Below are 19,736 nucleotides of genomic sequence, written 5' to 3'. Positions count from 1 at the left end.
CTGCGCATGTGCCTTTTTCCTATATTTCATCACATTGTGGAGCAAACAGTTGAAAGGCAAAAAAACGCCTGTCCTGTTTTTGACCTTCTTTCGTGCCGTGTCTTAAAAAATTGACTCAAGTATATGCACTGACTAGGCCCCCACAAGAGAGTTCTAATAGCAGTTTTTCATGCACTGCACCGGCTTGGCTGATAGACCGGCTTGGGCGTACGCCACCGCAACGACAGTGGTCACAAAAAATCCCCTTCTTGACGCAGGTTCTCGTCCTGTGGTTCGTATTGTCGCTTCGGCTGAGCTTCCACGGCAGCTACACGTTTCTGGCTTATCACCAAAGCGCACCCACCCAGATGCTACCCATGGCCCTGAACGATTCTTCGCAAGTCACCTCACACAGGCCGTTCCTTGCCACAGTCCGGTTTTTCGTCTGGCAACATCGAGCAACTATGCACGAGCGACAGCCGCATCGACTACATATTGCACCACCGGACTGGGGCCAGTTGGGGCACGCCACCACAACGACAGTGGTTACAAAAATCCCCTTCTTGACGCAGGTTCTCGTCCTGTGGTTCGTATTGTCGCTTCGGCTGAGCTTCCACGGCAGCTACACGTTTCTGGCTTATCACCAAAGCACACCCACCCAGATGCTACCCATGGCCCTGAACGATTCTTCGCAAGTCACCTCACACAGGCCGTTCCTTGCCACAGTCCGGTTTTTCGTCTGGCAACATCGAGCAACTATGCACGAGCGACAGCCGCATCGACTACATATTGCACCACCGGACTGGGGCCAGTTGGGGCACGCCACCACAACGACAGTGGTCACAAAAATCCCCTTCTTGACGCAGGTCAGTTACCTTCCGAACGCGGCTTGTGTCCGCTCTGGAAATCGCTGTTTTCTTGCGGTGTCGTGCCCCCCTTGTGTTATTGGAACTTGTTGTGGGCTGTTGTGTGAAATGTTATCTCTATATATCAATGCTAACACAATTACTCTGCTCCTGTTGCTGTCGGGCGACGTAGAATTAAACCCAAGACCAACTGACGTTTCACCACCGTCCATTGAAACTATTGCAAAGGCCATATCTCGCATAGAAACATCACAAAGCACTGTTCTGTCTGAACTTTCTTTAATCTGAGCATCACAGAATGGCAACGAGACTCTTGTGACCAGCCTTTTGGCTCGTGTTGATGCCCTGGAGAAGATTGTCCAGTCGACTCAGTCAAACGAAATAGGTTTAAAGGCGGACGTGAATGGTAGCCTTGCAAAACTTTCCACTGAAATCAAAGTTCTTACCGAAAAATGCGATGATGCAGAAAATCGCCTGCGTCGTTCAAACTTACTTTCTTGTGGAATTCAAGACACAAAGGGTGAGACTTGGCTTGAGTCTTAGACAAAAATAGTATCATTCTGCTCCGAGCAACTCAGTTTATCCTTTAGTACAGACGACTTGGAGCGTGCACACTGACTTGGTCGTTACCAGCAAGACAAAACTAGGCCTATTATTGTAAAATATGCAAGATTTAAAGATAAGTCAAGAATTCTTGCAGTGGCTTCTAGGCTCAAGGGCACGAATTTTTCGATTCACGAGGACTACTCAGCCAGAGTTCGACAGGCGCGAAGGCAACTTTATCTTCATGGACAACAGAGTGGCAGATCATTTAAACTTCGCTTTGACAAGCTGCTGCTTGATGGCAAACAATTCACGTACAATGCTGAATCTGATTGTATAGTTGAACTGAGGGCATAGCGGTCACTGCGTCTCTCCAGGCATGCGCGCCCCTCTTCTCCCCCCCAGACCTGCCGCACCTCGATTACTGTCCCTGTTTATCAAAGTATGTCGGTCTTGCTCGCAAACATGCGTGGTTACCTGCCTAAGAAAGACGCCCTAGAATCTATCTTGAAAGACAACAATACTGACCTTGCTATACTTACGGCTGCATCCAAATATTGCTGACCACGAGCTAGTAAATGATAGCCAAACATACGCTTTTCACAGGCTTGACAGGTTGGGGCGCAGGGGAGGCGGCATTTTGATTTTTGTGAAAGAAAGTGTTCCTTCATATGTCACCAAATTGAACTGTCAACATGAAATTTTGTGTGTAAATATATCACTTCAGTCAAGTATGACTGTGATTATTGCTTGTTATTGCGCTCCTGACTGTGATGTTTCTTTCAACCATGAACTTACTAGCGAATCTTTACTCACGCTTCTGGTCTGCGAATTTTATGCTCTGTGGCGATTTTAATTTTCCGGACATTAACTGGGCAAATCTAGACGCACATAACCAGCAATCCAAAGATTTTCTTGACACAATCCTTACATTCAACTTTACTCAGATGGTTAATATGGCAACCCATGGGGAGAACATTCTAGACCTTGTCCTTGTTTCTAACCCCAAAATAATAAAATCGCTATCATCCGTAGCTGGTCTAAGCGACCACAAATTACTGCTATTTAATCTCTGCATCCCAGTTCCTTTCAGACAGCCCTCGACCAAATACATTAGGGACTACAACAAAGCAGATTTTAGCAAAATTAACACTAAACTGAACACTTCTTCACATTTTTTTCGTGAGACTGCTCCTTCTCTTACAGTAGATGAAAACTGGTTGTTATTTAAGAATAAATTATTATGGTTTGTTGAGAGACATGTACCTCTTGTTTGCATTCGCGGTGATTTAGGAAAATTTTCCAACACACTTCGGAGGCTGTCGGGAAGGAAAAAACGTCTGTTTCGTGATGCGAAACGCTCTAAATCTTGTTCAAAGTGGGACAAGTACTTCAAATGCATGCGCAAATACACTAGCACTTTGAGACAATCCAAAAAGAAGTTCTTCCACCACGATTTGCCTAACATCATACGTGTCAACCCCAAAAAATTTTGGAATATTCTGAAACCAAACAATAGCTCCAATAACATTTCCTTGACTTATCCTGACGGTTCAAACGTGCCGCTTGATCAGCAGTCAGACGTAATGAACTCATATTTTTCTTCTGTTTTCACTCGTGAGCCTGCACTGAAGGACTTTGATTTGCCCATCCACAGTTTTCCCCTCATGTTTCCCATTACAATTACTTCTCAAGGCATTATGAAACTTATTGATAACCTAAAGATTTCTAGTGCCCCCGGGCCAGATAACATCACTGCTAAGATACTAAAAGGTACGAAAGCAATTTCCAGTCTAATATTACAAATAATTTTTACCCAGTCCATTACTGATAGTTCACTTCCAAATGACTGGAAGATTAGTGAAGTGGTTCCGGTATATAAGTCAGGCAGCCACTCTGATCCTTCCAACTATCGCCCCATTCCCCTAACGAGTATTCCCTGTAAACTCCTAGAACATATAGTATATTCGCAAATAGCATGTCATCTCGGTGATCATTCCTTCTTTTTTCACAATCAGCATGGTTTCCGGCCTGGTTTGTCATGCGATACACAGCTTTTTGAATTTATTACTGAACTTCACCTGAATTTAGACTCATCACTTCAAACTGACGTCATATATCTAGACTTCGCCAAAGCATTTGACTGTGTTCCCCATCAGCGGCTTTTGGCCAAACTTTCATGCCTCGGTCTCGACCATCTCGCACTGTCATGGATCCGTTGCTTTCTTACTAATCGATTCCAGTACTACACAGCTATCGGAAATCATTGCTCAACCACTGCTAGCGTCATCTCCGGAGTACCACAGGGGCCCGTCCTCGGTCCCCTTCTCTTTCTCATCTTCATAAACGACCTTCCCAACGGCATATCATCCAATATCCGACTTTTTGCAGATGACTGCGTAATCTACCGTCACATTACAGACCCAGCCGACCATGCAACGCTCCAAAAAGACTTACATTCATTAGAAACCTGGTGTTCCAACTCTTTAATGAAACTTAACATCTCCAAATGTAAAGTTATGCAGGTATCCCGTAAACACTCTAACAAGAATCGCTCGTACTTTTTAAACTCGACAGCCCTATCCACCGTTGAGTCGTATCGTTTTCTCGGTATTACTATTAATAGCAAGTTGACCTGGTCCGACCATATAACAAAATTGACTACCGACACTAATAAATCACTTGGTTACGTCAGACGTACCTTTGCGCTGTGCCCCTCATCCACAAGAAAACTAGCTTATGAAACTTTTATTCGAAGTAAACTTGAATACGCCTCAGCTATTTGGAGCCCGCACCAAGCTTACTTAATTAATATGTTAGAATCAATACAAAATCGTGCGGCTAGATTCATCACTTCCAGATACAGCCATGAAGAAAGTGTCAGTGCAATTAAATCATCTCTAGGACTCGAACCATTGGTGTTGCGTCGGAAAATTGCGAAACTGTGCCTTTTCCAGCGACTTTATTATAACTTCCCAAAACTGCATGGAAGGCTTCTAATCCCACCAACCCGTACATCTCGTCACCTTTTTAACTCTTGCAGCATCCAGCGCTTGCATGGTTCAACACTTTCCTTTAATCAATCGTTTTTGCCTAGCGTCATGATAGAGTGGAACAATTTACCAGATAGAGTTTTCAATGAGCGCAACCCCATTATCTTCAAGCAGCTGCTTACTGATCACCTTAAACCCTAACCTTATAATGACCGTACTGTGCCTTCATTCTTTTGCGATTGCCGTCTCACATTGTGACTGTTCTGCTGATTTGCTTTTGCATTCTATTCAGTGTGCCTCTTGGCTTTTTGTTGTTGTTGTTGTTTGTTTGTTTTAATGCGAATCCACAGGCTGAGTCTTGTAAGAAATTGTAACCATATCTTTGTTTCTATACTTATCTTCTGTAACACCCCCCCTTATGTAATACCCCGACAGGGGTCCTTAAGGAAAAATTAATGATGATGATGATGATGAGCAGCAGGGCCTTCTCGTGCACCAGTCGGAAAGGATGACGACCAGTGAGCACTTGATGGGGACCACTTGGTCCGGTTTGTGACAGGGTCTCATAGCACTCCATGGCCCTCTTGAGATGAAACCTGAAGCTGGGTGCAATCTTGTGTGCAGGTCATGGGTTCCCAGCTGAGCTCGGAGGTGATGGGAGCCTTTCGACAGTCTCAGGTGTTTGGTGAGATCACCACACTCACATTTGAGCGCTTCCTGGCCAAAGTGGATGAGCTGAATAATATGTGAGTGAAATTTTTTACTGTTTATATTGGGTTAATACACTAAGCATTTTGGGTCAGTTTTAAAAAGGCAGGCAGCTGCAAATAAATGAGGGAACAAACTGTATACAGTGCACTACTTTGTAAGTGTTTGCCACAAGATTCGGCGCAATGAAGCTTGCAAAGATGGCTGCGTGTGCCCAGCTTTTGGCAAAGCACTGCACCAAAGCGATTGGGGTTTGTGATGGCACAGGACCTCCATGACCACTTCACACCGTGCCTCACTTTGTGCATGTTTGTACTCAATACATGGCTTAAAAAATGGTTGTTATACCACTCCAACTAATGAAGCCGTAAGAGTGAGGCACTCGGTTTCATGCGGCAGAAAGAACTTTGGGCAGACGGGACGCTGCCTTAACATTCGCCTTGGGGAGCACCAAGGTGCAATCAGGAATGCAATAGGCTCAAATCTGCCCGCGCATTGTAGAAATTGCCTATGCAAATCCTTGTTTAAACAAACCGAAATATTGTATAAAAATATGAATCAAATCAATTGCGAGATTGTGGAAGCCTAGTTCATGCATGTAAAATCAGGCACATGCGTCAGCCAGACTTCTATCGCTCTACAGGATAAGGAAACTGAGTTTCTGAATGGCAAGATAGGCTAACACCCTTTCATCCTTGTAAACGTCACTTTACACGTGTTTATATTTTCTGTATATTTTAGTCATTTGTTTGAAAAAATAAACCAGTTATTAGTCTGCCCTCGTATCGTACACTTTCTTTTATCTTTTGTCCGAGTTGCGCTGCCCACCCCTAGGAACATGTTGAATCACCAACTCGCCCAGCTTGCCATGTTAATTCGGTTTCACTGGCAGTATATTTTTAAAGGGGTAAGTGTGAAAGTAAAGTGCATCTTGCTCTGTAATGTTAAAGAACTGATGTGTATTCTCCACGGGGGTCCTACTCTGGACATGCATGTACAGCCATTAGGGTTGGTTTTCAGGAAGTGTGTCCACAGCATGCACATACTATTTAGGAAAAACGGACAGACAGAGTGCTGCCATGCATGTGTGCGCTGTGAACACATTCAAGATGCAATGTTACCAACTCACCCATTCTTCTCAGAAGGTCATGTTGAAACTACTTTTTTTGAAAACTTTCTTCTTTTTAGTTTTTAAAGCTCTGTTTCAAGAAAGGGGACCTTTACAAAAGCAATGGGGCTAAAGAGAACTTGTGTATTTGCACAGAGCAAAAAAAGTCTGAGGGCCAATAAGAATACCAATAGGTACGGAAGATGTAGATATTGCTATGTTTTAACTCTAGGAGTCATATTCTTACAAGGCTTTAAGTTATAATGCGCATCTGGAATACCTTAGAAAAGGCTTCCTTTGGCTTTTCGAACAATAGCTCACTTGAATTTTTTCTTCCTGTTAAAGTGAACACATTATAATGCTTTGGTGTTTTCAGTCATACAGTACTGCCACTTTGTTTCGGGCACCACTGGCAGGGCAAACCTCACTAAATTACAGTTACTGCAGAAAAGAGCAATACGATGTATTGCCAATGTTCCGCATTCATTTTCTATGAAAATCTCTTGATAAAATTTGATATTCTTTCAATATTTTGTTTATAAAATTATCGATTAATTTTTAGTTAAAAGCTATATCTGAAATTCAGTGAATATGTAGCATTTTCTCTGGCAGACTTAAATGTGATCGTTAGCGTCCGTGCTACTAGGCACAAGGAAAACTGGCATACCCTGCACCTCGAGTGAATTATAACCAGCAATTGTTAACCTTCACTGCACCCGCTTTACTTAATGAACTTAACGCAGCCGTGACCCGACACCAAGACCTAACTGCAATGCAAGACAAAGAACCACCGACCTCGATGTGCTTCTTGACCGCCACACAGTCACTGCTTTAGTGGACACAGGAGCTGATTACTCCGTCATGAGTTGGCCCATAGAAGCCCAGTTGAAGAAAGTTGGGATTGCATGGGAAGGCCCTCAAATTCGGACAGCTGGAAGACACCTAATAACGCTTATTGGAATTTGCACAGCAAGAATTACGGTTCATGACCGGACCTACCCCGCACCTCCACCAGATGTCACGTGATAGTGATGAAAGCCTCAAAACTGTGAATGGCGAAACTAGTGTTTTATTGGCTGAACCTGTGCCCTCAAAAACAGGCTACACTAAAAGCGCAACGATAGCGGTGAACACAGTCGGTAATCGGCGAAAATCTGATCAGCAGGTCAATCGCGTTGGCTTTTATACATCAGTCATCGAAGGTTCCAGAGTAATTACTTGTGCCCGCGTCTTCCAGAAAGTTCTAGACCGTTCGCGTCGCGCATACACGAAATCAGGTTACGCAAGGTTCGGTGACAACAGACAGCGGATGGAACCATCGATAACATTCGAGAAACTTCCGATAGATGCAGGCGTGTCCAGCGCTGTGCGATAACATTTGTTAAGCGATGCAACGTGGTCACCCGATAAAGATAAACAAGTACATGTGTCACTATAGTCACATTGTAGGCTGTCATCTGCGGTGCCTTGCTGAGTGAGCTCAACAAACTCAATCCGGATTGTCTGACCATGCAGCAGCCCCATTCTTGATTGTGATAAAAATTTTTATCTGAATCTGGCTTGATTGTGATTGAAAGTGCTCGTGTTGCATCACAATTAACCCTTTCAGGGTCAATGACGGAAGTATATGACGCTGTGAACAAGTCCAAAACGGTCGATGCCGTATATTTACGGCCCTGTCTGTATGTTTCAAAAGCGTGCTAATTTCCTAATTTTTTTTCTTTCCTGGCATGGTGCCACCACTATGTGGGAATACATGCCTCCCTCTCTCAGCTTTCGTTGCATGGTTTGTTTCAGAGCTAGTTTGCTCCGGCATGTCTATATACCACCGCTCATGCATTTGCGGGTGTGCGGGCAGGCGGCTGTTTGGGTTTTGTTCCGCTGGCAGTTTCGGCTTCTTGCGTTCGCAAAACTAATGGCTATCTCGTTACTAATCGCTCAAAGGGCAGCCACCTGTTTCTCACTCGTTTAGTGCTCACAGGGGTGAGCATAGGAAGGATGTCGCCATGCATGCGCTTCCTTTTCTTTTCTTTTTTTTTTTTTTTTGAGACTTGCAATATCTAATTGCCTCTGGTTGACGACAATATGAAGATTAGTGGAAGTTTGTCACACGTTTTGCTTTTTTGATGGGCACACAACCACACAGTTTTCTTAAGTGCGCTCACCTACGCAGTTCAATTACGCTATAGACGTAAATATTAGTGTAAGAGCAGGAACATTTGAGACTTGCAAAATATTCTCATGTGCGCAAATTCTAAGCCTTGAACTATAACAATACATCAAATTTTTTATTCTTATAAGTTTATTTCCTTTCTTTTTTAATTGTTGTTATTCTTAAATAAAAAGTACATACATACCAATGCAAAATATCTTTTTCTCGCGTTACGGTCACTCGAGAAAAATTACGGCAAATTTTTGTCAAAATAGGACCTATTTTGGTTCTATTTGGTCTGAGGACCTATTTTCAATAGGACCTCAGAAGACTTGGAATCTGGAATAAAAAAAAAATCGACCCTGGGCGGTCGCATATGGCGAAAAAAATGTACCCCGAAAGGATTAAAGAGCAAGTGAAGACCAAAGCGATCCAAGCCTGCACTACCCTCCTCTCGCAGCACAACTCGTGGAGTCAAGATGTGATACAGTATGGTTCGCATGATTTTGACAAATGGGCTACCTACCGTATTTACTCGCATAATGAATGCACTTTTCTTCCCAAAATCTATGCGCAAAGCTGTGGGGTGCGCTGAATGCATTGTAGTTGTCAAATTGTCATGATGCTCCCACGCACAATCCCGAAAAAAGAAAAAAATGACTTGTCGATAGACTTTTGTTGTGTGCCATTATGTGTGTAATCATGGCAGACAGATGGCAATGTATCATTTCGTCATTTCCTGGAAGAAGCAGACGACACACGTTAAATGGTGAATGAATAAGAAACGTGCATTTGCAAAAATGTGATTGACACTATGTTGGTTGGTTCAGAACAAATTCACATTGGATTATGCCTTTTTTCCTGGTGAGATTACGATTGCTTTCTTTTGATATATATAAAATATCTTGCTGGCATTTCTAATCGCAGAGTGTACATTATTTAGGCAGGTGTTTTAATAAATGGTTTACACTTAAGCTTCATTACATTTCATTAGTTTAGTATTGTGCCCCAGCATAAGTGTTACTAATGCTTTAAGAAGCAGGAATATTCTCGCTAATGTACTTCTCTTTGCAGGCACAGTATTTGGAACATTAACTAGCTTGGGAGGTCTGAAGTTGATCATGGTACATTTTATGCCACGAAGCAACATATTTTGGTCGCATGCTTTAGTTTAGCGGTTTAAGCAGAAGATGCTGATGTCTCATTCAATGCCATGAGTTGTCAGTTGAATTGCTCGCAAAAAATTTAGAGGCAACTGCAAACAGTGCTTGTTCCATATTTGGAGCATTTGACCTCTAACAGCACTGCTAGCTTAATTGCTTATTGTGCACTCTGCTAAATGCCATTTCAACTATTGCAGTTGGTTTCCAAATCATGCATGTACTAATTCAAGCGACCTTGCTCGAAAGAAAACACTCGCTAAATTTTGGAAAGTTAGATGAAACGGAACTTGGTCCAATTGGTTGTTATTGACTTCTCACGTTTAACTGAGTTTTGTGAATTCCTACGGGCAGTGGGTGTCTGCTCTGTTCTCGAGCCGAGGCCGTACCTCTGACACTGCATTGTATGAGCACGAACAAGCACCACTCATCGGACACACAGGACCTTATTACACGAATCAGCAAAGCATAAAGGAAAAATTGCACCCCAACTCACAAACAGAACTCTTACTTCTTTTTTTACCCAAGACACACTAACCATGTAACTTTACAGTTTTTTGCCTCATTCTATCAGTGCACAATATCCGTATTTAGCTCCTGAAAGCACGACAGACGTTACTGCCAACTTCCCTTTCATAACCCTTGGCTTACTTGAAAGGTTCTTTTTCTTTAAAAAAATAAGATGCGACTTGCTAGGGCTTTCGTTACTGGACCTATTAAATCGATCAATTTGATTGGCAGTTTTTCTCTGTGTTAACATTTACGCTGGTGTTATTCTACTAACAGCTTCACGCACCATTTGAAATGACGGCTTAACTTTAACTGTTGGTCAGATTTGACGATTTTTGGCAGATTGGGGAGTCTAGAAAAATAAAACTCATACTGGTGGTGTTGTTGAAACTATAGCTTCCAGTGCTTCTACCACTTCTTCAATAACATGAAGCAAAATTAATGGTTTGGTCGATTCGGCAGCATAATTTTTGAATGAAAGTAGCAGGGAAGACATGAAAGCATCTCTCAGGTTGTAAATTTTCCGATCTGACGTATAGGCTGTTTTAACAATGTCCTAAATAATGGTAGATGCTCATCAGTGCATGTAATTTTCATAATTGTGTTTGACTAATATCAAGTAAACTTATTTTTTTCCACCAGGGACCGCTTTTACCCATCATTGCTTCGACAGCGTACGGACAAATTATTACAAGCAATGATTCCCGTCGCGTGAGGTTCTCACTTACACAAGATCACACGGTCGATTTCAGACTGACCTTCTGCCAAAGCTTGACTAATGGTCTAATCTTGTACATATTGTTGCATGTGGAAAGACACAGACAGAAGAGGCTATTTACAGGCTATTTACACTGGAGCCAGGCAGCCAGGCCGACACTCACTCCCGCTAAGCGCACCGACCAACTTCGTCGTTCTCACGGCGGCTCGTTTCTTGAGCATCGCTCGATGATATCGTAATACTACCCCCCCGGCAGCAAAAGCACCGTCACGGTGCTGTTAAATATCCAAGGTGTGTGGAGAGTTGTAGGGCTTGAGTCGGGCGACGTGGACAATGTCACTGGTTGTCACAGCGGAGGACGTAGTGGGCGTGGCTAGAACGATTTCATAGGTGACATCAGTCACTTTGTGGAGCACGCGATATGGACCTGTGTAACAAGAAAGGAGTTTTTCACATAGGCCAACTTTACGCGAAGTTGACTAAAGCAACACGAGGGTGCCGGGCACAAAATGGACATCACGGTGACGGAGGTCGTAGCGTTACTTCTGCTTGTCTTGAGACACTTGTAGAGGAGCGCGCGCAAGTTGGCGAGCGTGGTCAGCATGGGCAATTGCATCACGGGCATAATCGCTAGTTGAAGCTGTGGTGGACGGAAGCACAGTGTCCAGTGGTAGCGTTGGTTCGCAGCCATACAAGAGGTAAAACGGGGAAAAGCCAGCAGTTTCGAGATGGGAAAAGTTGTATGCAAAGGTAATGTAAGGTAGAGCCAGGTCTCAGTCACGGTGGTTGTCGGAAACGTATTTGGATAGCATGTCTGTGAGGGTGCGGTTCAAGTGCTCAGTGAGGCCGTTCGTTTGGGGACGGTAGGAGGTGGTAAATTTATGCCGTATTGAGCAGGCACACATGTTGTTGTCGATGACTTTGGCCAAAAACGGCCAAAAATGTATGGCCACAGTCTGTTAGCAATTGACGCGGAGCACCATGCATCAAAATAATATCATGTAGGAGGAAGTCTGCAATGGTCAGTTGCGCAACTGGTCGAAAGAGCGCGGGTTACGACATAGCGGGTCGCTTAGTCCACCGCGACTGCAACCCACTTGTTTCCTGATGTAGATTCCGGAAATGGGCCGAGAAGGTCTAAGCCGACACGATGAAAGGGCTCGGCAGGAATGTTGAGCGGCTGCAGGTAACCAGCGGGGAGCTGGGAAGGCTTTTACGTCGTTGGCAAAGTTCAAAAGTGGCAATGTAACATTGTACGGAACGGGCAAGGCCCAGCCAGAAGAAACTGTGACGGACATGGTCACAGGTTCAAGATATGCCGAGGTGGCCTGCCGTTGGTGCGTCATGAAGCTCTTCTAGAAGGGTAGAGCGGAGGTGTTTAGGTATTACAAGTAGGAACTCAGGGCCATCTGGATGAAGGTTATGACGGTACAGAGTACGATCGCATAGGACGAAAAGGCGTAGAGTAGCATCGGCCGGAGAGTGTTCAAAACGGTTGATGAGTACTCTGATGTAGGCGTCACGGCGTTGCTCGTCGGCGAAATGAAGCAGCTGTGATACAGAGAATACACAAGAAACACAGGCAATATTAGAGGAGTCAGAGTCGTCAACAGGGTAAATCGACAAGCTGTCAGCGTCTTGGTGCAGGTGGCCAGACTTGTACGCCACGGAATATGAAAATTCTTGTAGCCTCAAAGCCCATCGACCAAGCCGGCCTGTAGGATCTTTTAGCGAAGAGAGCCAGCAGTGAGCATGATGGTCAGTGACTACGGAAAAAGGCCGATCGTAAAGGTAAAGACGGAACTTCGCAACTTCCCAGACTACAGCAAGGCATTTTCATTCCGTAATGGAATAGTTGCGCTCCGATGGTGTGAGGAGGCGGCTCGCATAAGCAATAATGCGATCCTGGCCACGCTGATGCTGGGCTAAGACTGCACCTACACCATGACCGCTGGCATCTGTACGCAATTCTGTAGGGGCATCAGGGTCGGAAGTGGGCCAGAATGGGTGGTGAGGAGAGAAGGGTAACGAGACGAGAGAAGGCGGCGGCTTCTGCAGTACCCCACGAGAATTGTACACCTTTCTTCAAAAGATTAGTGAGGGGTCTAGCAATTGCCACAAAATCTTGAATAAAACGACAAAAGTACGAGCATAGCTCTACAAAACTTCGAACGTCTGCGGCTGTCTTCGGAACCGGAAACTCGTTGACAGCACGAGTTTTGTCGGGATCAGGCTGTACTCTGGAAGCGTCAACGAGATGGCCCAGAAGAGTAATTTGCCGGTGGCCAAAACGACATTTGGACAAGTCAAGTTGCAGCTTCGCCTTTCGAAATACATCAAGTATAGTTGTGAGACGTTCAAGGTGAGTGTCGAACGTTGGCAAGAAGACAATGACGTCGTCGAGGTAGCAGAGGCATGTGGACCATTTGAAACCTTGGAGCAAGGAGTCCATCATAGGCTCGAAGGTAGCAGGGGCATTGCATAATCTTAACGGCATTACTTTAAATTGGTATAGGCCATCAGGTGTGATGAACGTGGTTTTTTCTTGGTCCATATCGTCAACAGCAATCTGCCAGTATCCAGAACGAAGATCAATAGAAGAGAAATAGCTGGAACCGGGCAGCCAGTCAAGGGCGTCGTCTATACGTGGGAGCGGGTAGACGTCCTTCTTAGTAATGTTGTTCAGATGACAGTAGTCTACACAGAAGCGCCACGTGCCGTCCTTCTTCTTAACCAACACCACAGGTGACGCCCAGGGACTCGAAGAAGGCTCAATGATGTTTTCATTGAGCATTTTGTTGACTTTGTTTTGAATTACTCGGTGTTCCGACGCAGAAGCTCGATACGGTCGTCGGTGAATAGGCGTAGCATCACCAGTAAGAAGCCGATGCTTGACCGCGAGCGTATGGCCTAAAGGGCGATCGTCGATATCGAAAATATCTTGGTAGGATGATAATACTTGGCAACGCTCTTCAGCCTGCACCGAGAACAGGTCTGTCGCAACCATTTTCTTTATATCGGGATCAGCACCCGAGGCTGGCGCGAGGGGCCCGCTGAGCTCGCGAGAATCATCAGTCGATAACGCTGCCACGTATTGGTTGCCGAGACAATCAGCGGTGGCAAGGCAAATACCTTGCGGTAGAATTTGCTTTGCCAATCCAAAGTTACAGACAGGCATGCGAGTGCGGTTCGCAGTAATATTAAGTATACTGTGAGGCACTGTAACGTCATACCTTAGTGGAATGTGGGGCAGAGGAGTGACGAGGTACTTGCCATCAGGAACTCGTGCGAAAGACAACAGTTCAATGTAGGCTATTGACTTTGGCTGCAGGTGAAGAAAGCCGGTGGGACGTAAGCGGCAGTGGGGTGCGTCAGAAGGTTCTGCGAGCATCGGCAGCTCAAGGCGAAGGGTACTGGAAGAGCAGTCAATAAGAGCAGAATGTGCGGAGAGAAAATCGAGGCCGAGAATGAGGTCGGGGGGGCAATGAGCAATAACGATGAAGAGGACAGGAGTGTGGCGGCTGGCGATGCTGACGCGTGCCATACACATGCCGACGATAGGCACAGTACCGCCATCCGCAACGCGTACGACGCGTGCAGACGCTGGGGTGAGGAGCTTGTTCAGTCGTCGTCGGAAGGCAGCACTCATAATTGAAAGATGTGCTCCTGTATCGATGAGTGCTGTGACAGGATAGCCGTCAACGTCAACGTCAAGAAGGTTTCGGTTCATGGGTAACGTGAGCAGAAGATTTGAGGGCAGGGTCGACAACGCAGCCTCACCTCCAGAAGCTGCAGTGCCTAGTTTTCCGGCTGGATCCGGGAGGCGATAGGCGGCGAAGAGAACCGACGGGGTTCGGGCGAACGAGACTGATGGCATCGAGCTGAGGGCGAGCGGATGTACTGAAGGTTCGGAGCAGGAGCATCAGCGGCAGTGGATTCATGGCGGGTGGTATAGGGAACGGAAGGTCCAAAGGTGCGGGAATAAGCGTTGGTGTACGTCCGAGGAGGTGGTGGCCATCGGTTGTGGCAGTGACGAGCGACGTGGCCGATGCGACAGCAGTGGAAGCAAATCGGCCGGTCATCAGGGGTATGCCATTCGGACGGGTTGTGGCGAGATGTGGCGGAAAAGGACTGCCGAGGACGAGGAGAGGCCGCTAGAGAACTGGGGAATGTTGGGTTGAGACATGGAACACACGGAGTTCAGACCCATGTTCTCAAATTCCTGTCGGACGACGGCCTGGATCATCGCAATGGTGGTTGCTGGCGGATCGGGAGGCGTCCTGGAGAAAGGTGGCGAACAGGTGGCCTTGAGTTCGCGGCGAACAATACGAGTGACTTCATCACAGGTGGTGGTCTGACGTGGTCGACCCTCACATGTCGACGTAGCAGCAGTGTTGGGTAGCCGCGTGATGTGGTGTGTGATACGGCGGCTCTTAGCTTGTTCAAGGTGACGGCATTCTTTGATGATGGCCTCGATAGTTGAGACGTTGCCAAAAACAAGCAAATTGAAAGCGTCATCGGCTATGCCTTTTAGAATATGTGACACTCTATCGGCTTCGGACATAGCATCGTCAGCTTTGCGGCATAGAGCTAAGACATCGAGGATGTAGGAAACGTACGGCTCCGTAGATGACTGAACACGAGACGCAAGAGCCTTTCTCGTGGCAGGCTTGCGCCCAATGGGGTCGCCGAACAGTTCCCGTAGCTTCTCTTTGAAATTGTCCCAACTGGTTATCTCGTCGTCATACGTTCAGTGCCACACGCGTGGGGTGCTGCTGAGATAAAAGATGACGTTGGCGAGCATAATCGTTGGGTCCCACCTGTTATTAGCACTGGCTTGTTCATAGAGTTTGATCCAGTCGTCAACATCCTGGCCCTCCAGGCCAGAGAACACACCTGGGTCGCGATGTGGGGCGACAATGACGATTGGAGCAGTGGGACAAGCCGAAGCCATTGCAGAGGTGGGCGCGTCACCGGGAGGCATGGTGACGAGCTCGGTGTGCTGACCACTTCTGAGTTCCATGGTGAGGATGGGGATCGCTGACCTCCACCAGAATGTTGCGTGTGGAAAGACACAGACAGAAAAGGCTATTTACAGGCTATTACACTGGAGCCAGGCAGCCAGGCCGACACTCGCTCGCGCCAAGCGCACCAACCAACTTCATCATCGTTCTCGCGGCGGCTCGTTTCTTGAGCATCTCTCGATGATATCGTAATAATATAAAACACCACCTGTGTCATTCATTACTCTACAATATTGTGCAACACCTAACATTACTGACATGGACTGAAAGAAGAACAAGCAACACAGCTCGTGACTGTGCTCGTGTATAGTAGGCTTCTGTACACCGCCCCATTCGTAACACTGACACAAACACAAACTCGAATTTTCACTCAGCACCCTTCACAAGGCCGCCCCGGGCCAACCAATATACACCTCAAATCATCGCCTTCAACAGACGGGCCTCTTTCACACTTTCGCAGAACTAACACAAGAACACCGAGACAGACACGTAGCGCGCTTGTCTTGTATGGAGCAAGGATGCGACATCTTGAAACGAGCAGGGTCTCCCCTATCCAGTTGACACCAGTTAGTCAAAGCCCTCCGCTACCGCGCAACATTGCATTTACAAATATACAAAAAAAATACGATGCCACACCTACATGACGGTCGACGTCAAGTGCAAGCAAAACGTCACCACATAGACAGGAAATTAATCACAATATTCACGGATGCCACATGGTCTCACATGGGATCATACGCTTATGCAATATTGACACATGTACATGTTGATCTTTCCCGGGTGACCATGTTTCACCGCTTAACAAATGCTATCGCACAGCGCAGGGCGTGCCTGCATGTATAGGAAGTTTCTGGAATGTTATCGATGCTTCTATCCGCTGGCTGTTAGCGCCGAACCTTGTGGTATCTGATTTCATCGCGTGACGCGAATGGTGTAGAACTTTGTGGAAGACACGCGGGTCCCAGCGATTAGTCTGGAACATTCAACGACTGCTGTATAAAAGCCGACGCGCTTGACCCGCTGATCAGATTTCCGACGATCGCCGACCGTGTTCGCCGCTGTTGTTGTGCTTTAAGTGTAGCCTGTTTTGTGGGCACAGGTTCACCCAATAAAAGCTAGTTTTCTCTTTCACAGTATTGCTACTGTGTTCTTTAACGTCACTACCACGTGACATCTGGTGGAGGTGCTTGTGCGTTCATGTACCGAACGCCCCCGCAAAGCCGCGATCCAAGCCCGAAGCCCAAGGACAGAACCAACATTGCCCAAGACCAGCGTGCTAGCCGCAGACTGCAAGGACTGCCCCCAAAGCGCAGACTTCTACCTGAGACGACAAAGAAGATCGTGGTCAAGACAACCCCAATGGCTGCCCCAGCATCCCCCGTTATCCTACAACAACCTCGGGACCCACCAACCTTCCATGGAGCAGCGACTGAAGACCCGGAATCATGGCTGGAAACCTACGAACGAATCTCAACATTCAACAACTGGGACTCCGACGACAAGCTGCAGCATGTCTACTTTGCCTTAGAAGATGCCGTCAGAACGGGGTTTGAAAACAGGGAGTCGACCTTGACAATGTGGGACCTGTTCCGTAGCGGCTTCCTGCGCACCTTTACAAGCGTCGTGCGCAAGGAAAGGGTCGAAGCTATGCTGGACGCCCGAGTGCAGCTACCAAACGAGAACGTTGCCATCTTTACGGAAGAAATTAGCCGTTTGTTCCGCCACGCCGACCCGGATATGGCCAAGGAGAGGAATTCCATATGTGCATAAACTATCACACAGTCTCAGGAATGTAGCAGGCAGATTTGATATAAAGGTTGTTTTTTCTGCCCCTAACAAGTTGATCAAAATTTGTGGTAAGACCAATAGAAAATTGGCCCAGGCTGCCTCCACTCATGCTGGGAAAGCCTGTACTGTTAAGCATACTTCCCCGTTTGTGCACTGTAGAACGGGAGTTGTTTATGAGCTTCCGTTTTCCTGCGGTCACGTATACATCGGTCAAACAGGTCGTTGCCTCACTATTAGATTGTCTGAACATAGACGCTCACTAACAGGTAATGCCTACTCGCATGTCGCGTGGCATTGCTCTGAGCATGGGTGCACTCCAATATATAAAAACACCGCAATAGTTTCCGCGCATAAAAATCAGACTACGAGGGAGATCCATTGAGGCCTTCTATATCAGGAAAAAAGGGTCGCGTTGTGTAAGCATGCCATCGTTAAATTTGCATGATAGTGAATTTGAATTTTTAAGCCGCCTCATAGCGTAGCATTAGATTAAATGGGTTTGCGTGTTTTTTGCCTGCGCACTGATAATGAAGCCATAGATGGGAGAGCACGTGACTATGGGTTGTGTACATAAGTATGTGTATGCCTTCGAATAAAGTTAATTGTGAGTTCAGCGCTGTCCTGTGCGTTCCTGCCTTCTGTCATCGTCTTTTCGCACTGCCCCTTCAAGATGTTCAGGAAAAATTTGTGCTGTCCTTAAAGTGACAGCAACCTATAAATGCATATGCTTCAGTTCCAAAGCAAGACACGTATAGCTGACGCAAAAAATAAGGGGGAGCCGCTGGTTCACCGCAGTCAACACCACCATAGAAAGCAACATTCTTTCGTACCTTCCTTAGATTACTTGATTGGCGACATTTTTTTTTTTTTTTTTGCGTGTATCGCAACACGACCTGCCTTATTGTGCTTGTGATGTTTGGTCGGGACAAAGACAAGCAAACTGCATGCTGCTTAGTCACTTTATCCTTAGATGGAAAGAAAGAAAGAGGAAAACTGCATATTGAAGACACAGAATATACTTTATTCACAAATTATAAGACCTGCATTCAGAAACACATTTTAAATCTTTCATATACAGTTATCATTCTCGCTCTTGCATTGCGTAAAACAGTCCTCGCTAGACACACGAATATCGAGGTTCATTTTATTGTGGAAATTTTATCATTATAGGGTCATGCACAACTAATTGTCAAGTAAAATAAGCTTACGTCTTTGTTGTACCATTTCTTGTGGTTATTTTATTTCCACCCGCCTTGTTTGCAGGCCTTTTTGATCTTCATAAAATACTGAGATAATGGTGAAAAGTAAGTCAAAAACGAGAGGCCTACTCTCAGTCCTAAAGAAAAACATGCAATTAATGGATTGCGGTAGCATCGAGAGTTTGAATCATAAACAGGTAGCACAATGCACTCAAACGCTAACATTTGAATGGGCCAAAATGCAGGGTTTAAATTTTGATAATGTAGGCATAAGTCCTAGCTACGCCACAGGTTTCCTTTTACAAGGGTTCTGTCAACACAAACATACATAGATGTTCAACAAAACAGAGCTTCATGAACGAAAAACAAGTAATGGGAAACATCTCAGGCCTTCAAGGTCTGCAATTTTCTGTCATTCTTGGCCTTGCGTAATTTGTCGTTTTCTGTGCGGCACAACTTGTTCAGCAGTGTATTCGCTGCAGCACTTACAACATGCCCCATTACCTCCTGTGCAGGATGACCGAAATCACACACATCTACATCCTTAAAGTCATGAAGGGTAGCGAACACAAGGCCGATAAGAGTATCTTTCTGCCTAGGAAGGCTGAAAAATCGTACGGCATATTCTGGTGTCCTGAGCTTGTCCAATATAATTTCTGTAAAGAGTACAGCATTAACTACAACTGCTCGCGGAAACTGCAGGCCACCCCTTGTCATCTTTGTGATTAATGCATTCTCAGGGTCATCTAGATCGATGACCCTGATCATCTTGTATCACAAGGCTTTCACTGCAAGATGCGCATGTCAATTTTTTAGAGCTGCATGGCCACAACAGCCGGCAAGATAGGTTAGTGCCAGTAGCCTTGACGTTTTTTTCTCACTGTCAGGGTCGGTCACAGTGACTTGAAACTGGCCGTTCCCTGAATTTACACTTGTCTCCAACGTGCTTGCGCTCGTGGTAGTAGAATGTCTAAATCTGGCAGGTCCA

The 19,736-nt window shown here is 45.9% G+C and overlaps 1 protein-coding gene across 6 annotated transcripts in view; it reads left to right on the top strand.

Annotated features, from left to right (window-relative positions):
- LOC142580199 (RING finger protein 141-like) overlaps positions 1–19,736 on the top strand; it is a 253,897-nt gene that overhangs the window by 78,804 nt on the left and 155,357 nt on the right. For all 6 annotated transcript variants that reach the window (XM_075691085.1, XM_075691086.1, XM_075691083.1 and 3 more), the window contains one exon: positions 5,006–5,127. In XM_075691085.1, the coding sequence (XP_075547200.1) occupies positions 5,006–5,127 (122 nt within the window). The remainder of the gene's footprint in view (positions 1–5,005; positions 5,128–19,736) is intronic.

This window comes from Dermacentor variabilis, chromosome 4 (genome assembly GCF_050947875.1).
Source record: "Dermacentor variabilis isolate Ectoservices chromosome 4, ASM5094787v1, whole genome shotgun sequence".
NCBI classification, from domain to species: domain Eukaryota; kingdom Metazoa; phylum Arthropoda; class Arachnida; order Ixodida; family Ixodidae; genus Dermacentor; species Dermacentor variabilis.
Note: the sequence above shows the minus strand (reverse complement) of the source record. Positions and strands in the feature narration are given on the sequence as shown.